The 22,018-nt window shown below is 44.4% G+C and overlaps 2 protein-coding genes across 32 annotated transcripts in view; one reads left to right on the top strand and one right to left on the bottom strand.

Moving 5' to 3' along the window:
* The window catches only part of LOC148128490 (vomeronasal type-2 receptor 26-like), a 154,260-nt gene that overhangs the window by 19,275 nt on the left and 112,967 nt on the right, over positions 1 to 22,018 (bottom strand). The gene's annotated exons all lie outside the window — the stretch shown is intronic.
* Positions 1 to 22,018, top strand: part of LOC148128491 (vomeronasal type-2 receptor 26-like) — a 159,016-nt gene that overhangs the window by 19,061 nt on the left and 117,937 nt on the right. For 2 of the 31 annotated variants that reach the window (XM_087948929.1, XM_087948928.1), the window contains 5 exons: positions 3,655 to 3,707; positions 13,644 to 13,696; positions 17,694 to 18,300; positions 18,736 to 19,024; positions 20,114 to 20,908. In XM_087948929.1, coding sequence (XP_087805055.1) covers positions 18,080 to 18,300; positions 18,736 to 19,024; positions 20,114 to 20,908 — 1,305 coding nt within the window. In that variant the 5' untranslated portion in view covers positions 3,655 to 3,707; positions 13,644 to 13,696; positions 17,694 to 18,079. The other 29 variants (XM_087948938.1, XM_087948937.1, XM_087948930.1 and 26 more) reach the window with 24 other exon arrangements.

Below are 22,018 nucleotides of genomic sequence, written 5' to 3' on the forward strand. Positions count from 1 at the left end.
CCTTGATCCCCGATCCCAGCAGCATTCACCGAAGGCGAAGAAAGCGGCAATTTTTTTTATTTTTTATTTTTTTTGCGGCCCGGTAAAGAGTGCTCCACGGCCCGGTACCGGTCCGCGGCCCGGTGGTTGGGGACCCCTGAACTAAGGTATCATAGTTTAAGTGTTTGTAGCTTTAAGCACCACACTGCATGTAATTAGCCAATTAAGGGTGCGGTTAGAAACTGCAATAAGAGGAAGCAGAAGAAAGCTTGCTGCTTACTGCCTATTGTCCTGCTGCCTACTGTTTTACTGTTTACCGTTTGCTGTTTACTATTTACTGCTGTTTACTGCTGGATACAACTGTTTACTACTGTTTTACTGCGACTGTCTACTGTTTGATCGTTCTACTGAATATCCAGCGTTATCCTCTGGAGAAAGGCATCGGAGGAGGAGAAGATATCTTTATCGGCTGATAAAGATATAGTAAGGAGTATTATCTGGAAAACACCTAGGGGCCCATGGTCCAGAATACACATTGATTTTGCAGGACCAACTAAAGGACACACGTTCTTAATAGTGGTAGACGTTTACTCAAATTGGCTAGAGATAAGCATTATGCACTCAACCACAACAGAAGCTGTTATTAGACAACTAAGGAAGCTTTTTACAACACATGGATTGCTGGATTTAGTTGTATCTGACAAAGGACGGCAATTCACTACACTAACTTTTGAGAGGTTCCTAGCCAAACAAGGGATAAGGCACACACTAACAGTGCTGGGTCGGCCAGTTACGAACGAACGGGCGGAACGCATGGTCCATTATACTAAGGAAACACTACACAAATTGGGAACTGGAGATATACAGGAAAAGATATATAAGCTACTAACTATACAGCACTGTTAGGGATATACACCCTAGCAGAATGTGCACGGCAGTCAGGCAGGCAGGCAAATATGTGAGACAAACGCTTTTGTAGCTTACACTCAGTAAAACAGATACAATGTGCTAGTTAAATAGTTTATTCCAGTAAGATTTATAGCATAGTCAAAAACAGTCCATATATCATTCACTAGTTCAGTCCGTTCGGGGATTATTCAATTGCAAAGTCCAGTGTCGAAAAAGAGGTCAGTAAACTTACAAATATCTGTCCAATAATATATCTCTTCGCAGTAGAGATATGAAGAAGTAAAACCTTTTTTCTTCCTTCAGCAACAGCAGAGAAACATGCAGTTAACAATCCATCATCGTCAGCAAGCAAACCAGTAAGCCAGCAATCAATCAGGTTCTCTTGCTCACTCTTATGGCGATTTACAGCCGCACCCAAAATTACAAGCTTTGCAGTTAAAGTGACACACACTTAAAACTCACTATCATAGTCTATATATATTATTTTACCCAAACTATGTTAGGTAACCTATGTTATTCCTAACATACTCCCCTTTTGGGTAATATAATAATATATATATCTATTTACAACTTTAAACCATAGTTGTCACAACTTTGTTTATGTTTGACTGAACCTTGGGCTTTTGTAAACTGATCAGCAATATTTTCTTCAGTCATGCAATATTCCAATCTTATCAAACCATTTTTTACAGATTGTCTTACATTCAGATATCTAAGATCTGTATGCTTAGATCTCATTTTCACAGCAATATTAGTAGCCAACCGTATGGCTGCTTGATTGTCCTCATAAACTACAATAGAATCATTAACAATTATTCCCATATCTAATAACAACTGTTTATACAGAATTAAATCAGTACATAATAAAGATAGACATGAAAATTCTGCTTCCATTGTGGACATACTTATGTGTTGCTGTCTAATTGACCTCCAACCAATCAGTGCTTTTCCTAACAGTATAGCCGTACCTGAAGTTGATATCCTAGTGTTCATGTCTGTTGCAAAACTTGCATCAGCATATGCACTTAAAATCAGATCATCTTTTGGCTCCAAATACAATGCATAGTGCATTGTCCTTTTAAGATATCTTAATATATGCTTTGTTGCTTGCCAGTGTTGTTCAGTGGGTTCAGCGTTGAATCTTGCCAATTGATTAACGCCATAGGCAATGTCTGGCCTTGACCAATTACTAATATACGATAAACTACCAATTAGTAATTGATAAATAGTCTTATCGAATTTTGGACTTTGAGCATCAGTGCGGCCAAATTCCTGACTCATTGGAGTTTTAGCCGGTTTACAAAGTTCCATCTTGTATGTTTTTAGTAATTGATAAATTTTATCCTCTTGAGATATCTTATAGCCACTTTTGGTTTTATTTATTGTCAATCCTAGATACTGTTTTATCTCTCCTAATTGCTTTAATTTTATCCTCTTACCTAATAATGATATTATTTCAGTAACTTCATTATTAGTTTTTGTAATTAAGGGAATATCATCTGTAAACAACAATAATAATGACACTATTCCATTTGTCTCTCTCTTAAATACACATGGATCAGCTAAACCTGCTTTAAACCCTATATTGTTTAATTCCTTAACAATATATTGGTTCCATTCGTAACCAGATTGTTTTAATCCATAGAGACTCTTTTTAAGTTTCCAACAGTCATTATTAATTTTATCATCCTTAATTCCTACAGGTTTCTTTAAGTATATAGTGTGCTGCAATGGTGCATGCAGATAGGCAGTTTCTACATCTTAGTGATTTATAATATAATTCTTCTTTGCTGCCCACACTAAAGCTGCTCTCAAGGTTGTTGCTTTTAGACTCGGTGCAAATACTTCATCATAATCACATGCAGTTTGATTAAATCCTTGAGCTACCAACCTAGCCTTATGGGTAACAGTCCCATTTTTACCTGTTTTTAATTTAAATATCCATTTACAGCCAATGGACTTTTCACCTGGAGGTAATTTAACATTTTCATATACTTCCATTTGTTTTAATGAATTTAATTCTTTCTCCATTGATTTTTGCCAATTTTCCTGTTCCTTTGCAGGATACATTCTAAGTTCTTCAACAGTAGTTGGAACTTTACTAACTTGGCAAACTACACTTGCTTGGTACCTGTCAGGTGGTCTGGTTTCACGTGTTGATCGTCTAGGTATTACAGGGCTTACAGGTGGACTTTCATGTACTACCTGTTCCTGGTTAGGGGGCAGACCCACTGCAGACCCCCTGGCCCTGCAGGACCCCTGCGTGCCCCCTCCTCACAACAAAGCCCCCTGCCAAACCCTCTCCGAATCCAGCCCTTTGGAGGCCACTTGACTGGTGAGGAGGAAGCCAGGCCCAGAGAGGCCCCTCAGCCTCGGCCAGCTGGGCGGGAAGGTTGTCTGGAAGCCCCCAGGGGAAGCTGGCCCAGAGATCTTGGCCAGGCTGCTCAGAAGCCATTGCCATTGCCTCTTTCCCAGGGCTCCGAGAGAGCGGCTGGCCCAGAGCCTCCTAGCTGGCTTGGCTCCCCAGGCAGGACTGGAACTCAGCCCCCTCCCCCTGGATTGAAGCCCCAGCCACCCAACTGACTCTGGTGGGATCCACATGACCCTCTGAACTCGGTCTCTTCCCCAGTGGCCGCATTCACATTTGCACCTCTGTTGAAAGGCTGTCAAAATGTCTTTCTTCTGAGGATTCGATTTTCCCGCTGGGAGAGCTCCGGCTCAAGGATACGGACAACTGCTTGAAAGCTGGATCTTTTTATTCTTCAGGAAGGTGAGAGATAGCAAGAAGTCTGCGTTCCTGGGCTAGCTACCTTCGAATGGTAAGTCCCTGATTTTTATACCCTTTTCTCCTTTTGTGTGAGTGCTTGTGTTTGTATTTCTTCATGTTTTAAATCCTGTCAGGGGTTGTCTTTCTTCCCGCCAGAGGGTAAACTCCGTGGGGTGCGGAAGGAAAACTTTGCGGGGTGGTTTGATTGTTTTATCGGTTTCGTCCTAATCTTTTTTAGCTTAATGGTTTCTTATATTTGTTTTGTGGCCAATCTCCTGTCTGTCTCCTTTGTGATATATTTTGGGCCTTTTGTCTGCTTGTTTTGCTGATTTGGCATGTCTTGTGTTTGTAAGGGTTTTCTTTTCTTTCTTTCTTCCCTACTTTTCTTAATTATTTGGGCTTTTGTCTAAGGGGCTTCTTTAATAACTTTTATTTGATTCCTTTTCCTATGCAAGTTTGTTTTATGGCTGGCCTGATGTTCCCTTTGGGCTTTTCCTGCTTGGGTGACACCACTGTCCTCATGAAGTTCCCTTTCCACACCTCTTAACCATGGTTTGTTTCCCAAGGTTGAACCATTTGGCCGAGTAGTCAGTGGATGATGGGAACTCAGAAGAAGATGAATTCCTGGAAGAGAAGCTGATCAAGAGGAGATACACAGGCAGGCCTCGACTTCCAATCATTCATTTAGTGACCGATCCAAATTACAACCGCACTGAGAAATGGAACTTAGGACCATTTTTCACAATTAATGACCTTTGCAGCATCAAATGCAGGGATCAGAATTCAGGTGCTTGGCCACAGTTTCATGTTTATGACAGTACCAGCATCCCAGGGCCATTGTGATCCCCTTTTACAACCTTCTGACAAGCAAAGTCAATGGGGAAGCCAAATTCACTTAATGACCAGGTTCCTAACTTATCAACTGCAATGATTCATTTAATGACTGTGGCAAGAAAGCCCATCAAATGGGGCAAAACTCACTTGATGGATGTTTCACTTAACAACAGAAATTTTGGACTCAGTTGTGGTCGTAAGTTGAGGACTACCTGTATTGGGGACCGTTTTCTTCTGGCGAGGACCCCATTCACACAACACACTTGACCAGGTCGGGGTCCTCACAGCCCCCCTGAGAGAAGCCAGAGGCCAACATGGAGCCTCCTCAAGGCCGGTGAGAAACCCTGGATGACCATAGCCCCCCTCCTCCCTCCTCTGGGGTCTCCCTGGGACAAACCCAGAAGTTGGGGTGGGCTTCCTCCCCTCTGGGCCTCACCTGGCTTCAGACAGACATGGCTGGGAACCTCCCGGAGGAGAAGAGAGTCTCATTGCACATCAACCTGGCCCTGAAAAGCCACAGCTTGAACCCGGAGCCACCCAGGATCTGGTCTGTAGGTCCTGAGAACAGAATCTGAGGGAGGTTCAGGGGGAGAACTTCCAAGCGGTGGACCTGGGATACGGGCCTTCCTCTGCTCCTCCCTGCCAGGGTGGGCCTGCCTGTACCTTCAGTTCCCCCTCCCATTCAGCCCCCCAGTTCACCTTCTGGGCCAAGAAGTCCATATTAATGTCTCCCTCAGTGAAGAAACATCCTCCCTGAACAACGGATGCCAATAAACCAGGAACAAAGGAGTTCCAACAGCACCTTTTTGGGGATAGAAAGTCTCAGCCCCAGAAATTGGGAAGGTCAGAGGGGTCCCTCCCCCCCCCCCCACAAATAGAAGATCCCCACAACAGAGGAAGAGCCACCAGATCTCCAGAAATCATGTCGCTAGAAATCAGGTTGCACCATCCACCACACTGTGGGCATCACCGCCATCTTTGTAGGGTTTCCCTGCGATAAGATGGGTGGCCAGTAAATTGAATGGATGGATGGATGGATAGATATTTAGATAGATGATAGAGATATAGAGATAGAGATAGATATGGGTGGATAAAGAGAGAGAGAGAGAGAGATGATAGATAGATATGGATGGATAAATATATAGATAGATATATAGATATATAGGTAGATATGTAGATATATAGATATAGATAGATAGATAGATAGATAGATAGATAGATAGATAGATAGATAGATAGATAGATAGATAGATAGATAGATAGATAGATAGATAGATAGATAGATAGATAGATAGATAGATAGATAGATAGATAGATAGATAGATAGATAGATAGATAGGGATGGGTAGGTATAGATTGATGATAGAGATAGATAGATAGATAGAGATATGGATGGATAAATATAGAGATAGATAGATAGATAGATAGATAGATAGATAGATAGATAGATAGATAGATAGATAGATAGATAGATAGATAGATAGATAGGGATGGATGGGTAGATATAGATTGATGATAGAGATAGATAGATAGAGATAGATATGGATGAATAAATAGATATAGAGACAGACAGAAAGACAGACGACAGACAAATAGGATAGACAGACAGATAGGATAGAAAGATAGATAGATAGATAGATAGATAGATAGATAGATAGATAGATAGATAGATAGATAGATAGATAGATAGATAGATAGATAGATAGATAGATAGATAGATAGATAGATAGATAGATAGATAGATAGATAGATAGATAGATAGATAGAGATGGATGGGTAGATATAGATTGATGATAGAGATAGATAAATAGAGATAGATATGGATGAATAAATAGATATAGAGACAGACAGACAGACGACAGACAGACAGATAGGATAGACAGACAGATAGGATAGATAGATAGATAGATAGATAGATAGATAGATAGATAGATAGATAGATATGGATGGGTAGATATAGATAGATGATAGAGATACCTAGAGATAGATAGGGATGGATAAATATAGAGATAGATAGATAATAGATAGATAGATAGATAGATAGATAGATAGATAGATAGATAGATAGATAGACAGGAAGAAGGCGTTTGCTTAGTTCGTAACACCCCTCCCCCCTAGGTTCCGTCTGAGGGGTGGGGTGATGTACTCTTTCAAATAGGCAGGTCGTTTCACCTGTCTGCCCAATCTGCGTTGCTCCAACAGTCCTTGCCCAGACTCTTGTTCCGCTGGGCTGTTCACCGAGCTCAACGGCACGGCTGGGTGAACTGCTACGCTGGGCGGCTCGGGGCTGTCATCCCTGCTTCCGTCAAGACTGGCTCCTGAACTCACATAGCCAGGAACACAGATAAGCAAAGACAACACAGGATAAAGTCACGTTTGCTCCCAGCAGCTGCTGCAGTCAGCATGCATTTCTTTTAAACTCTCTTCCCAGGTGTGGCTAATGAAGGGAATCAGGGCCCTTTCCTCCCCCGTAAACCATGCAACCCATGTTGCTCTCTTCTCCGTTCCTCCCTGCGTGCCCTAAGATGAAGAAGGGGTGGGCCTAGGTCTTCCTTTGAACTTCCTCTCCCTTGTTCTACCTCTTTCCTGCTCTGCCCAGCCATACTTTGCCCTTCCCCAGCCTCCTCCTCAGCCAACGGAGCCACACTCACACCCCCTGTCAGCTGTTCGTCTTCCTCCTCGGATTCAGACTCTGACAGGGGCATGACACCCACCCTCTTGGAATTTTTTTTAAATCCAGAAATCATTAGTTCAGTCATTTTGTCTTTCAATCAGAAGTCCATCTAAACTTTAGAGCTTCCCCTGGTTGTTTTCTGTATTCACTGCACGATATTATTATTATTATTATTATTATTATTATTATTATTATTATTATTATTATTATTATTACAGTATACACAGCAAATGAGATAACCATGCTGGGTTTCATATCACAAATCACTAGTCGAATATTTCCCAAGTGTTTAGGACTGCATGATGTATCGGAGGATTATGTGAACAGATCCCAGTAAGGTGGCCTTCTGCAGCTGACTTATTATTATTATTATTATTATTATTATTATTATTATTATTATTATTATTATTATTATTATTATTATTATTAACCTGCTGCAACTTGTTTTTTTTAAAAAAAACAAACTTTATTAATTTTTTTAACACACACAAACAAAACATAGGATGCAGTGACATAAAATATCTTTTCTAGAAGAAAGAAATAAACCATCTTATTTGAAAAGAAGATAATTCCAAATTATCACACTTCTATATATATATATTTATCTTGTAATCAACTTCATGTCTTTTCAAAACTTTTCTTTATTACTCCCTTTCCTTCTATTTAATCATATTTCTTCTGCCTTAAAAATATATACTCATTGAATATATTTTCATTAGTATTCTTCCACATCCTATCAGACTTAAACAAACATTACACAAAACATAAATACATAAAACTTCTTTTTGAAAGGTGGCTTACCCCGAGTTAACTCTTTTTATACAGACATCAATCAAAATTTATACTCACTTTATATTCTATCTCATATCTTATTTAGCATTCTCTAATTTTCCATATATTTTCTCTCTCCTACTCATTCTTTTAATTCTGTTTTATTTATTCCATCTCAATTAAATAATTATATTTGCATCTTTGGTCCGTTCTTTCAATCACCTACTTTCCTTTCTATCTAATACAATATTTCTCCTGTAAACCCAAATTGAAGTATGACAACTTTTTATCTTCCTCCTAAATAACACTTGAAATAAAACATATTTTCCGTGCTTATTCTGCTCCGTACATTCAAAGTATTACATTTCAAAATAATAAAACAAACAAATAATTGTGAGTTTGATAAGTAATAATAAAACTAAAAACAAGTAAGAAAAGAAATATTAAATTTATAATATAATAAAAACAATGTTTCATAGGAAATTAAATTCTATTATTAATTAATATTTCATAAGAAATTAAACTCTATAATTAAATCATGGCTTCCCTTTAATACATTTTTAAATCATATAATATTCTAATTTTCTAACTCAGCTTCAAATACTAATATCTACAATGCATTCTTATGTACTTTTGCAGAATCATTTTTTTAAAAAAAAAAAAATTTCTCACCCCTTATCTCTAAAAGAAAAATTCATTTTTTAGCATCTTATTAAAAGCCTTTATGACTTCTCTTTCCTTTTCCCCTTTCTTTCTTCTCCATTCTAACTTTTTGACCCTCCCATCTCTTCAATTTCACTCTCTTACTTCCCTCTCTGTTGTATTTCTCTTTTCTGTTGCTTTCTGACATCATATCGCTTTTTCATCTCATTTTTCTTTTTCTTGGTTGCTTTTTTAAGTTCTAAGTTCATCTTTTCCTTGCCCCCCTTCCGCTTTTCTTCCTCCACTAAGTGCATATGTCCATTAAAGATGGCTTCTTCTCCATCGTTGTGGGTAGAAATCGCCATTTCCAAAAATGAAAGATAGATCCAGAAGAGCCCTTATCTTCTTTTTTCAGTCTTTGAAATTCCATTTATAATCCTTCAAAAGATGATGCCATTTTTTCTTTCTTTCTTTTTTAACGCAACCCTAATGTCTTTAATCCCCCCCTTTTTTTAACAAGCTTTCACAGAAATCTCAAAGTCACAAAGCAAACCAAATCAGAGCAAACAGTTTCACTTAGCACTTTCTTCTTTGTACCTTTTCACCTCCTTCAGGGTAGAATTCAAATACACACTTCCAAGATGATCTTCTAGAAGTCTTAGTCTTTTAATAATCCTTTATCCCTTGGCTTTAAGTTTCAAAGTAAATTACCTTCGGTGCCCAAGCAGATTTTCCAGATCTCCGTCTGTTATTTCTATGGGGAGGGAGAGTAAATAAAAAGCTTCCCCTCCAGCTTTCACCGCAGCTTTCCGAACTTCTTTGGGAAACAATATATCCTCAGGCAATTCAAGCAATTCAGTTTACAGGATATTTAAGAGTTGTTATTGTCTCGGCTCAGCCAGCCTTTTCATTTCTCCAGCTTCCTCCAGCACAAATCTTACCCGGCTGCAGGCTTCTTTGTGACGGCCATCACTGACCTCCGCTCCACCACCTTGGGAAAAAGGGGTTTTTTCGGCTGGGGAGGGGGTCTGCAACACCCCCAAACCCCTGTCCGGATCCCCTCTCTCTTCGGCTGCCTCTACAGGGCAGCCATATCCCCCAGACCCATTTGGATTGGGGGCACCTTGGCAGCAAGCGCAGCAGGAATCGCGAGCTGTCGCGAATTCCTACTGCCACCGAAGCCATGCAACCGAAAGGGGCACCTGCTGCAACTTGTTGATGACCATTTTTGGGATTTGTTTACGTCTGATGCAGCTATTGGTTTGGGACGTCCCCACTCTTGCCTCCCCCATTGGGAGGGTCTTGCCTCCCCTCCCCCAAAAAACCAAATGTGCTTCAGAGCCAGAAAAGTGTAGAAGAGACCCAGCCTGAGTCCTGGGGGTGGGTTGGCTCTCAGGGAAGGCACCCTGACCCCATTGAGGGTCTCCATCTGCAGGGAGCCCTTTCAGGAGGGCAGGAAACCTGGGCATGAACTAGCCAGGATTGCTTGTTCTTTCATCACCACATCTCAGCCTTGTTTTCTTTCAGCAAGAAAAGTACATTTCCCCCCCCCCCAATTAATTTTCAAACTTTTAGCCGAGTTCTTGTTTACAGGCTCATTCCCAGATGTGCAAAGGGGCCGTGGCAGGTGTCCCTCTTCCCCCCTATAATTAAGGGAAAATCTGGGGATTTATTTCTTCCTCCCTCTTGGCTCCCCAGGGAGTTTTCCAGCTGCCACCTTGGAAACCAGTCCAGTGAATGGAAAAACACAAGGAATAATGCAGAATTATGTCCTGTCCTGAGCCAGGAAGCCCTGAATGTAGAGAATTCCTGGCTTGGCCTAAGATTTAGGCCTTGTGTGTCCCTGCATAATTTCAGGCTCTTTGCCCTCCTGCTCTCATGGCCCCTTTCTCCTTTGAGAGGTTTATTCCAAAATGTGACAAATCTGTCCTGCTAGATTCATTTCCAGATAGACAATTAGAAAAATCTTTATTTTAATCCATCTCAACTCAGACCACCTCACGTGGACACACCCAAAATCCAAGGCCCCATGGACCCCGTGATCTTCTATGGCAGGGGCCTTCAAACTTGACAGCTTTAAGACTTGTGGACTTCAACCCCCAGAATTCCTCCTTCCAGTCATGTTAGCTCAGAAATTCTGGGAGTTGAAGTCCACAGGCCTTAAACTTGAAAAGTTTGAAGACCCTTGTTCTATGGTCTTAGAAATCCATCCCTGGTTCTAAGGGACATTCCCTTTCTCCCTTCATCAAAGACATTAATTAAAATGTTGGCGAATCCAATGGAGGAGAAAAGGGTGGCCAAATTAAATATTTGATGGTCATTTCCAGAGAAGCATCTGAGGAGATGCCTTTGGGGTCATTTTCTCAGCCAGCTTGATAACCTCTACAAAATGTTGCCCTTCATCCCACACTTGCTAATAAAGATATTGAGGTTCCTCCATTAAATGTAGAACATCCTAAAAAAGCAACTTGGTTGGAATATCTAAGGTGACACTTTGTGAGTGGCACTTCCGGGTGGCTGAATCCAAGACTGAGCCCTTCCGTCCTTGAATCGCCTGCCATGAGCCCAGTTCTCCAGGGGTCTCCAAGAGGGGGGAAAAAGACCAGCCAGGACCTGCAGAGACCTGAAGACATAGAATGGCCTCCCTGTGAAGGTGGTGGGTTCATCCCACCGGGAGGTTTCTAAGGAGGGGCTGGACAACCACGGTGAGGCCGGCCTTCCCAGCCACACAGCCAGGAAACCACCGGAGGAGGCAGCTGGGGAGAAGCCCGGCCAGTTCTGCCTCCCTCTCTGGCTCTGGAGCTCCCCTTCCCCAGTGGGCTGCCTGGGTGGGAGCCTCTCCTCCTCCCCCAGCCTGCAGGGATCATCCTCCTCCTGCTCTGGGTGATGGGGCTGCCCTAGGTGGCTGGCGCTTCCTGCCCCCTGCCCCCATCTCCTCCGCTCCCCCCTCCTGTCTCAGACCCCCAGTTCTCCCTCCTGGGCCAAGGGGTCCATGGGAGTGAAACCCCCCAACGACTGGAGACCTGGGACACAGGGACCCCCAAGGGCATCTTCAGAGCCTCGGAGGTGGGGGGGCCGAAGGGACCGCAGAGCCCGCTATAAGTGCTGCATCCCCACAACCAGAAGACCTGGGGCCTCCAGGTGCCCCCCAACCCCTTTTCTTGGGGGGCCTGGAAAGAAGAGACGTGGGGCGCCCAACGCAGGGCAGCCTGGAGAAGCCCTTGAGGCAGCCTCAAAAGGCAGCCCTGAGACCTCCAGACAGACAAGGCAGGAAGTCCTCGCCATGGAGCCCAACACTTGTGTTGCTGGGGGAGACGGTTGTTAAATGAGTTTTGACCCACTTTATGACATTTCTGGCCCTGTTTGCTAAGCAAATCACTGCAGATGTTAAGTCAGCCAGACGGTTCTTAGGTGCATCCGGCTTCTCCACTGACTTTGCTCATGAAAGGGGATCATGTGACACACACCCGGGGACATTGTGGCCGTCATACGTGTGAGACAGTTGTCTAAATGTAAATCCTGGGACCCCAGGGAGGCTGCCAGGGCCACCAGTGGGGAAAGGGGCCCTAAGTCACCTTTCTCAGTGCCACTGTAGCATTGAATGGTCACTAAATGGAACAGCTGTAGGTCGAGGACCCTCTGCCCAGGAAAGAGCGAAACCATCACAGGAGGGAGGGAAGAGGAGGATTCCCTGATAAGTCCTGGCAGAGCTGCAGGGAAGTTTCTCCCGGCCTCCTCTTCCTCCTCCTCCTCCTTCCACCCGATTCCCCTCCTGCCTCTTTTCCCTCCTTCCATCCATCTTCCTCCTCTGCCTCCATGGGAAAGAAATGGCCTGGAAGCCCCTTCGGGGTTCTGAGGGAAGTGAGCTGGACATTCGGGGGGGGGGGGCAGAGCTTCAAGGGTTCAGCCTGACCTCCCTGATTTGGGGGTCTCCTTTCACCCAGAAAGCCATTTCCTGACTTCTGAAAGGATCAAGAGACTCTCCTCTGGCCTCGGCCCTTCCTTCTGGCCGGGACCAGGAACTGGTGGGCTTCACAACTGGGGGAACAGCAGCCCCCAACTGCCAGGTGCAAATCTTGCAAACCAGACTCGGATCCTGGCAAGAGATGCAACCTGGGGATCCTCACCCCATTCGCTCCCCCCCTGCCATGGGCCCCCATGGGGCAGATCCCCCCACCCTGCCCAGCAAGGCCAGAGGGAGCCCCCTCCAGGGGGCACCCCACTTCCCAGAGCAGGAGGAGGAAGAAGCCCCTGGCTGCCCCAGGGGAAAATTGGCAGCAGGGCCCCAGGCTGACCTCCCCTCCCCCCTGGACCCCACCAACCCCACCTGGCCTGCAGGTGCCCAGGGCTCACCTGGGAGCTCCACCTGTCCCCCGTCTGTGATGCCAGAGCCGCTCTCCCAGCCAATCCCAAGGAAGGCTCCTCCCTCAGAGGTGGGCTTTTTGATAGCACCTGAGCTGCCCAGACCAGATGGGAGGGGCTCCCCCTGCCTCCCTCTCCCCCTGCCCTCACTGGGGAGGGGGCAGTCCCACTGCTGACCCCCTGGCCCTGCAGGACCCCTGCGTGCCCCCTCCTCACAGCACAGTCCCCTGCCAAACCCTCTCCAAATCCAGCCCTTTGGAGGCTGCTTGACCGGTGAGGAGGAAGCCAGGCCCAGAGAGGCCCCTCAGCCTCGGCCAGATGGGTGGGAAGGTTGTCCGGAAGCCCCCAGTGGAGGCCGGCCCAGAGATCTTGGCCAGGCTGCTCAGAAGCCATTGCCATTGCCTCTTTCCCAGGGCTCCGAGAGAGCAGCTGGCCCAGAGCCTCCTAGCTGGCTTGGCTCCCCAGGCAGGACTGGAACTCAGCCCCCCCCCCCCCGGATTGAAGCCCCAGCCACCCAACTGACTCTGGTGGGATCCACATGACCCTCTGAACCCGGTCTCTTCCCCAGTGGCCGCATTCACATTTGCACCTCTGTTGAAAGGCTGTCAAAATGCCTTTCTTCTGAGGATTCGATTTTCCCGCTGGGAGAGCTCCGGCGCAAGGATACGGACAACTGCTTGAAAGCTGGATCTTTTTATTTTTCAGGAAGGCGAGAGATAGCAAGAAGTCTGCGTTCCTGGGCTAGCTACCTTCGAATGGTAAGTCCCTGATTTTTATACCCGTTTCTCCTTTTGTGTGAGTGCTTGTGTTTGTATTTCTTCATGTTTTAAATCCTGTCAGGGGTTGTCTTTCTTCCCACCGGAGGGTAAACTCCGTGGGGTGCGGAAGGCAAACTTTGCGGGGTGGTTCGATTGCTTTATCGGTTTCGTCCTAATCTTTTATAGCTTAATGGTTTCTTATATTTGTTTTGTGGCAATCTCCTGTCTGTCTCCTTTGTAATATATTTTGTGCCTTTTGTCTGTTTGTTTGGCTGATTTGGCATGTCTTGTGTTTGTAAGGGTTTTCTTTTCTTTCTTTCCCTACTTTTCTTAATTATTTGGGCTTTTGTCTAAGGGGCTTCTTTTATTTGATTCCTTTTCCTATGCAAGTTTGTTTTATGGCTGGCCTGATGTTCCCTTTGGGCTTTTCCTGCGTGGGTGACACCACTGTCCTCGTGAAGTTCCCTTTCCACACCTCTTAACCATGGTTTGTTTCCTGAGGTTGAACCATTTGGCCGAGTAGTCAGTGGATGATGGGAACTCGGAAGAAGATGAATTCCTGGAAGAGAAGCTGATCAAGAGGAGATACCCAGGTAGGCCTCGACTCCCAACCATTCATTTAGTGACCGATCCAAGTTACAACTGCACTGAGAAATGGAACTTAGGACCATTTTTCACAATTAATGACCTTTGCAGCATCAAATGCAGGGATCAGAATTCAGGTGCTTGGCCACAGTTTCATGTTTATAATGGCACCAACATCCCAGGGCCATTGTGATCCCCTTTTACAACCTTCTGACAAGCAAAGTCAATGGGGAAGCCCCGTCGTGAGGATAAAGGAGCGGGATAGAGATTCAGTCAGAATCGGCTAGAGAAAAGGGGTCGGCAGTGACGCTCTCTGGTGCGGCCACCTCAGCTTGCCAGCCTTGCCCCACTATGAGACGATACTGTGACAGCTGCTGCTGCCGCACTCCCTTCTCTTTCCTCGCCTCTCCTCCCTTCGCCGGCAGGAGTGTGCGCGCCTGCTGCCACTGCCGCCGCTCCTGAGGCCATCTGGGGTGGGCAGGTGGGAAAGCAAGCAAGGTGGCTGCGCTGTCTTCTTTTTCCCTCAGCGAAGCGCCGCCGCTTGCCGCCGCCACCGCCACCTGCGATGGGCGAGGAGGCAGCGGAGGCACCCGAAATGTCACCAAGGCAACGAGTGCCTCCCCGCCGGGCCCTCCGCTCATCCTGCCAGGGCCGTGGCAGAGCCGCGCGCGCTGGGGAGAACCAGGAAACACCCGCAGCTTGCCTGCCACGGCCCTGGAGGCACTTCCTGTCAGCCTCGGCTAGAGAAAAGAGCCAGCCTCTCGGAGCACGCCGGCGTCTTTCCCTCTCTCTATGTATGAAAGAGCTCGCCTCGCTCGGAGCGTTGGCGAAGCACACGAGTTTTGCAGTCGGAGAGGGAGGACGCGGCGTCAACGGCAGGATGCTGCAAGTCAGGACCTTGCATTGAAGCAGCCCGGGGGCACGTAGCCACCTCCCTCCAGCCCACCTTGAGGATTTGCCTTTTGTTGTTGGTATACTTGGCTTCAGGCGCTCCTGTGGCCGCCTTCCCTTTGCCTTAGAAGGTAAAGTGAATTATTTTAAAACCTCCGCTCATCCCGCCAGGGCCGGCAGAGAGCCGTACGGGCTGGGCAGAACCAGGAAACACCGCGGCTTGCTTTCCCGGCTCTGCTCAGCTCGCACGGCCCTGATAGGATGAGAGGAGGTTTTTAAAATAATTCACTTTACCATCGAAGGCAAAGGGAAGGCGGCCACAGGAGCGCCTGAAGCCAAATGTCTCCTCAGGGCTCCGGTTGCAGGGAGGAGCCCTGACTGGCTCCACGTGGCTGCGCCAAATGCCGCGGCATTGCTGTAACGCTACGGCAGCAAGGGAGAAGGGAAATTAACGGTGGCGGAAGGTCTCCCGATATGAAGTGCTCCACCAACGCAGGCAGCACCATATCCGGGCATGCAACAAAGTACTTCCAAACGGCAAGCCCCCCCCCGCCATTCCCCCCCCATTTCGCATGTTTCATATGGGCCTTAATTTGGGGGGAGGGGCTTAATTTGATTTTATGCCAATAAATCATGCTGGGGCTTCCTATTGGTGGAGGCCGTATTGTTGGAGAAACACGGTAGATATGGATGGATAAATAGATAGATAGATAGATAGATAGATAGATAGATAGATAGATAGATAGATAGATAGATAGATAGATATGAATGGGTAGATAGAGATACTTGATAGATAGAGATGGATAGATAGAGATAGATATGGTTGATTAAATAGATATAGAGATAGATAGATAGATAGATAGATAGATAGATAGATAGATAGATAGATAGATAGATACCGTGTTTCTCCAACAATAGGGCCTCCACCAATAGGCCCAGCATGATTTCTAGGCATGAGGTGAAATTAAGCCCCACTCCCAAAATTTAGGACTATGCGTTTCCCCGCCATTTCTCACATCGTTTGTTAGAACTACACGAGGTGAAGAGAAGTGGGGGGAAGGGCAGGGGTGGGTGGGGAGAAAACCTGCCTTTAGGAGTGCCCTGCAGGTAGCCTAGGCTAGAATACCCCGATCTACCGATAGAACATCAGCCGATAGAAGCTCCCCGAAGGCAGAGTCCCCAGCCGCTTCGGGATGAGGCGTGGCTGCCCGTGTCCCCTCGCCTTTAGGCAGTGTCTTTCGGGCAATGGAAGCTCCCCAAGGGCAGTCACCGGCCACTTTGATCGGCTGATAGAAGCGGCCTCCCGGCGAGGGGAGTGTGCGTGTGCGCTTGCCCCGAGACCGCTTCTACCGGCCAATCGAAGTGGCTGGTGACTGCCCTTGGGGAGCTTCCATCGCCCGAAAGACACTGCCTAATATCGAGGGGACACGGGCAGCCATGACTCGCCCCGAAGCGGCTGGGGATTCTGCCTTCGGGGGAGCTTTTGTCAGCCGATAGAAACAGCCTCGTGGAGAGGTACGTGCAAATGGGCCCCTCTAGGTAGGGGAAGTCACCCCCAAAAACATGGACTAGCCATTTGTTTGGGGGTCAAAAAAAAAATTAAGGCCTGGCCTTATTTTGTGAGAAACACGGTAGGTAGGTAGGTAGGTAGGTAGATGAAAGAAAGAAAGAAAGAAAGAAAGAAAGAAAGAAAGAAAGAAAGAAAGAAAGAAAGAAAGAAAGAAAGAAAGAAAGAAAGAAAGAAAGAAAGAAAGAAAGAAAGAAAGAAAGAAAGAAAGAAAGAAAGAAAGAAAGAAAGAAAGAAAGAAAGAAACAAAGAAAGAAACAAAGAAAGAAAAAAAGAAAAAAAGAAAGAAAGATAGGGATGGATAGATAGCACCTGCAGAACTTACAGTCCATTCTTTATTTAAAAAACTAAGAAAAATAAAAATAAAAAGAATCTTGGTGTATTATAGGAACATGGTAAGATAACACATGAATGACAAGAAAATAAAAATAAAAAATTCCATCCATTCTATAATTTTCTCCCTATTTACCCAATGATCTAGTCCACAAGTTGTCACTTTCCTGCTTCTTAATGAGCTTTAATCTCAAAATTAATATTGCTAGAAAAGATGGGAAATGAAATTTCATTTCAGGCACAAGCAATTTTAAAACCGGCTGCAATTAAGATCAATATATGGGATTATGACATAAAAGAGAATTCCAAACAGGGTCTACTCTTAACCTTGGGCAGAGATCAAGGGTGCCGATTGTCATTAGAAGGCAGGCAACACTACAGTTAAATGGCATTAATTTAGAAGCGGCACCAAACTTCATAGCTCTGGGTGACCTTTCCCAGCAATCTTTGGAGACAAGAGGCCATGTTGAAGGACAGCAGAAGTCAATTCCCTGGGTGTTGAACTCTCTTCCCCAGCATCACTTTCTGGACATGCCCTGACAGGAAGGAAGTACCACAACCACAACAGAACAATGATCCCAGGGGTATATCTGTATTTTTTACTAACATGTTTTATTCCAGCCTCTCCTCTGCAGATGGAACCCAGAAAAAGTTGGATCCCAAGAGGAGAAGTTGCTTCTTGCTGTAATTATGACCATCTGGGCCTTTGAGACCTGTGATGCTATATCTCCAGTTTTTGACTTTGATGTAGACATCAGATTGAAGCCACATGAAAAGGATCTTATATCAGAAAAGGATAAATTCCTTGGGTGAAGCTCTCTGGGACCAAGTTTTGGGACAGGTACAGGCTCTGCTCTTGATTGCACCTTTCTCTCCTTTGCAGATGAAACTGAGTGGTTCTCTGTTTAGATCAGGAAAGCCACTGGCACTTCTCAGAGTCTTTGAATTTTTCCAACTGTTCCTGTTGTTTGTGTTAGAAACAGGAATTGGATTGATTAATGCCATGAATGATGGACCTCCTGTTTCTGCTTCTGCTGCTGCTGGTGTCCCCATCAGTTTGTGGGAAGCTGAGAAGGAAGTGCCCATTGAGTTTGGAGCACCAGGATGGGTACAATCCATGGAGCTTTTACAGGCCTGGGGACCATCTCATTGGTGTGGTCACAACTGCATCAATTGTGTCACCTATAATGTGGCCTTTCAACAGCCCTCCTTCCATACCTTCTCCTTCGTAAGTCATGCAGGGTGATGGAGTTGCACTCCCTCCATGTGCAATTCTAACACTCTCCTTCTTTTCTTCTTATGTCACTTATTTTTGTACCTCAGGACCTGTCTAATTTCCTGAATGATTTTGATTTCCATGGCTTCCCTTTTTTGCCTTACTTTGTGGAAGAGAGTAAAATCCAAAGATGGAGTTTTTAAAAAACCTGAATGAAATCCAGATGATTTTCCTTTCTCAGTTCATTCCTGAGTTCATCACTTGAATAATGACCTTTGTTTAAGTAGTGACTGAAACAATTGTAGTTGCCTCTCTCATTTGCATAATTGATCATTCGATTTGGATCAATGTTGGCCTAAGGCTTAGTAGGTTTGTGAAGGATTATATATTTTAAAAACATTCGTTGTTGCTATTGAATATAATAACATGAATATTGTTTTTCAATAGGAAGAGTTCTGCTCTAACAAATATCCTAAAACCAATTTTTGCTATTCAAATGGTCAGCAAGAATTCCCAGCTCCTGCACAATCTCACACTTGGTTACAACATCCATGACAACTATTTGAGCACTTTCCGCACTTCACATGTCTTGCTGGACATGCTCTCCACTGGAGAATCCAATGTCCCCAACTACGGCTGTGGGAGGAAGGAAAACCTCCTGGCTCTGATTGATGGAGCTTCCAGAGACATCTCCATCCAGATGTCAACGTTTGTAGGCACCTACAAAGTCCCACAGGTTTGTGTGTGTTTTTCTCTATCTGGTAAGGTGAGTGGGGTGGGGGGGATGAACAACAGATCCAATATCTTCATAGAATTCAAGAGCAGCTTTTCAGAATATTAGGGAACATATCAACGATGTTTTAGTCTATTATGTTCATCTTCAAATTTACCATTAAAGGCCTGAAGAGCCATAAGGTCCCTAGAGGATATTCTACTGAATATTCTACTATTGAAAAACTATCCAGGTTTTGAGGTCCTCCATTAGCATGTTCATTTTCACATATCAATAATATCTGCATTATCCAATTGGAATCAAGCTGGCAATAGTCCTGTCTATGTAAAAAAAATATTCAGACCAAGAAGAGTATCTTTGGGATGGATAAAAGGAGTTCAGCTCCTGCCCTCATAGATAATTGTTAATTTACACAATTTCTGCTTTGTATAAATTCAGGGTATATAATTATTGGGTTAAAATTAAAGTGATGAAACAGACATATAGTCCCAAAACAGACAAATTTCAATTAAAGACTTATTGGATTGTACAATTGTCTACGATTGACCTCACCCCTTTCCTAAGAGGTCTGTAGGGGGCGTGCATAAGCGCACCAATGTGCCTACCATCACTGTCCTACTATTTCTTTTTATTTTTCTTATATGTATCCATTTCATGTACTCATAACTATTCTGTTAGCAGTTGTGCTCTTGTACATCTAGAGAAGAAGCTGAAAAATTGCTTCACAAACAATTTGGGATATAGAAGCTGAGAAAGAGGTTTTAGTACTCAAAAATAGCATATAATACAGCCCTATATCTTAGATCCAGACATTTTATCTAACATCTGCAAATTTGATTCTAATTGTTGGAATTGTATGGGTGACACAAAAAATTACATTGCATTTTTATTGTTTTTTTTTGTTTAATATGATTTTGCGTTCCATTTTTATAGACAACCTTGTTAATATTCTGTCTTAAATATTTTAAACCATGACTAAGGAACAAACTATTCTTATATATTCATCAAAACAAAATTGGGTTTGTCAATAAGTAATATTTTGGAGTTGATCTGGACCACATTATAACACAGCATTCTTCATTAATTTTTCAGATCACTGTTGGAATTCCTTCAGAGGCTCTGAGTGATAAAAGGAGATTCCCCTTTTTCCACCAGATGCTCCCCAAAGAAGGATTCCAATACCCAGCAATTGTCCAGCTGCTCCTCTATTTCAGATGGACCCTGATTGGCCTCTTTGCTTCAGACACAGAAAAGGGAGATTATTTCATGAGGACTTTCCCTCCGATGCTTGTCAGGAATGGAATTTGTGTGGTTATATCACAACAATTCTCAACAACTGGACAAACAGCACCCCTCAGGGAGGCCCTCTCTAAGTGGAGACAAATCAACGTCTTTGTCCACTTCATAGAATATATTTCCATCTGGAACAGAATTTTTCCTTTCCATGAAGCACTTATGCATTTGCCAGGAGCCATTGAAGGGAAAGTCTGGATCCTCACAAGTTTTTCAGCGTATCTAATAAAGAAGCACATATTTCTCAAATATATCCATAGTATTTTGAATTTTGGTTATCTGTCAAAAAAAAGGCCAACAGATGCTGCCTTTGAACCCCATTTCTTTGTGGAAGATCCATTTCAAGATCATTATTTTTGCTGTTCCCTTTCCAAGCACGTCTTTTCTGTCAAAGGCTGCAGAAGATGCACCCAGAAAGCCCCACTGGAGACCCAGGAGAAAAGGAACAGGAAACAGATAGCAAGTGACCCCAATTCATACAGTATCATTCAGACTCTGGCCCAGGTCATGAATGCCGCTTGTTCCTCCAGATCGAGGAGGGGAAGGAAGGAGGGAGGAAAGAGGTTGGGTGCTCCGAGGCTGCAGTCATGGCAGGTATGGGGGTGGGATCCCAATAGGGATCCATTAATCTGAGATCCTTTGGAGAAGGAACCCAAAGGAGAAGGAGGGGAACATCTCAAACTTCTTGTGCTGCAAAAGATCAAGAGATTTGCACCATCTAATTGCTCCTGTCTGATGTTCTGGAATAACAGGGAGCAGATCTGAAGTTTCTGTCTAGCCTCTGTTGGAATTAATCTCCTTCTGGGTTCAGTTCCAGGCGGGGAAGAAAGTTGCTGGAAACATGGTGACTGCTTGGAAGATGGTTTAATGGTGGACAGGAGGACATGCCCTGGTTGAGGAAAGAAGGGCTGAGATGCTGAGAGTGCAATTGTTTGATGCCCTCTGTTGGGATTTGAATTTGAGCTTGTATTCTGATTGGTTGTCAGGCTCGCATGGGGCCATGCAGGGGCAACTCTGCAGGCTGTCCTGAGTCCCAGGCTTGGTTCAGCCTCGCTGGATGATGGTGATGGCTTTGGGCAATTCCTATATAGCTTTACCTGGAGTAGATCTTTGTTATGTAAAATAAACTGGCCTAGGCCAGAGTAATGGTCCATTAGCAAAGGTGGGAGGGGGACGGAGTTTCAGCCTCTGTGAGTTTCTACTTTTCTTTTTAGGGGAAATATATTCTCCCTTTTTAGTATATCCAAAATATTTCATTTTCCTAGGAGAGGGGAGGGTTTTAACTACTCCCAACACCTCTTTCAGTCATTGGAAGAGTGTTGAATCCTCCCTTGTCCAACTGAGAGATGTTGTAAGTTGGAGAAGCTGCTCTCATAATCTCCTCCTTGTCTTCTCCCAAGACTCAGTTTCAGGTTGCAGTCAAGTACGATTTTGAGATTGTTTTCATAAACATGTATTTATTTACAAATAACTCAAGATGGCAAATGTCTCCAACACAGCTTCCTCCTTCATCCAGTCCACTTTTAGTACAGTCAGAGACCAGCATTTCAATAAATAATAATAATAATGGAGAAAAATAAAAATAAACAACAGTCAATGGGCAGTTAGAGTCTGCCTAATGCTGAGTCATGTGCGAATATGTGGCAATATAAATGTCCTAAATAAATAAATACATCATTTTGCATTACAGCAGAACACAATTTG

This window comes from Notechis scutatus, unplaced genomic scaffold (genome assembly GCF_049901735.1).
Source record: "Notechis scutatus isolate UNSWTSFEM ecotype Mainland unplaced genomic scaffold, rNotScu1.2 NSCUSCF49, whole genome shotgun sequence".
Taxonomy (NCBI): Eukaryota; Metazoa; Chordata; class Lepidosauria; order Squamata; family Elapidae; genus Notechis; species Notechis scutatus.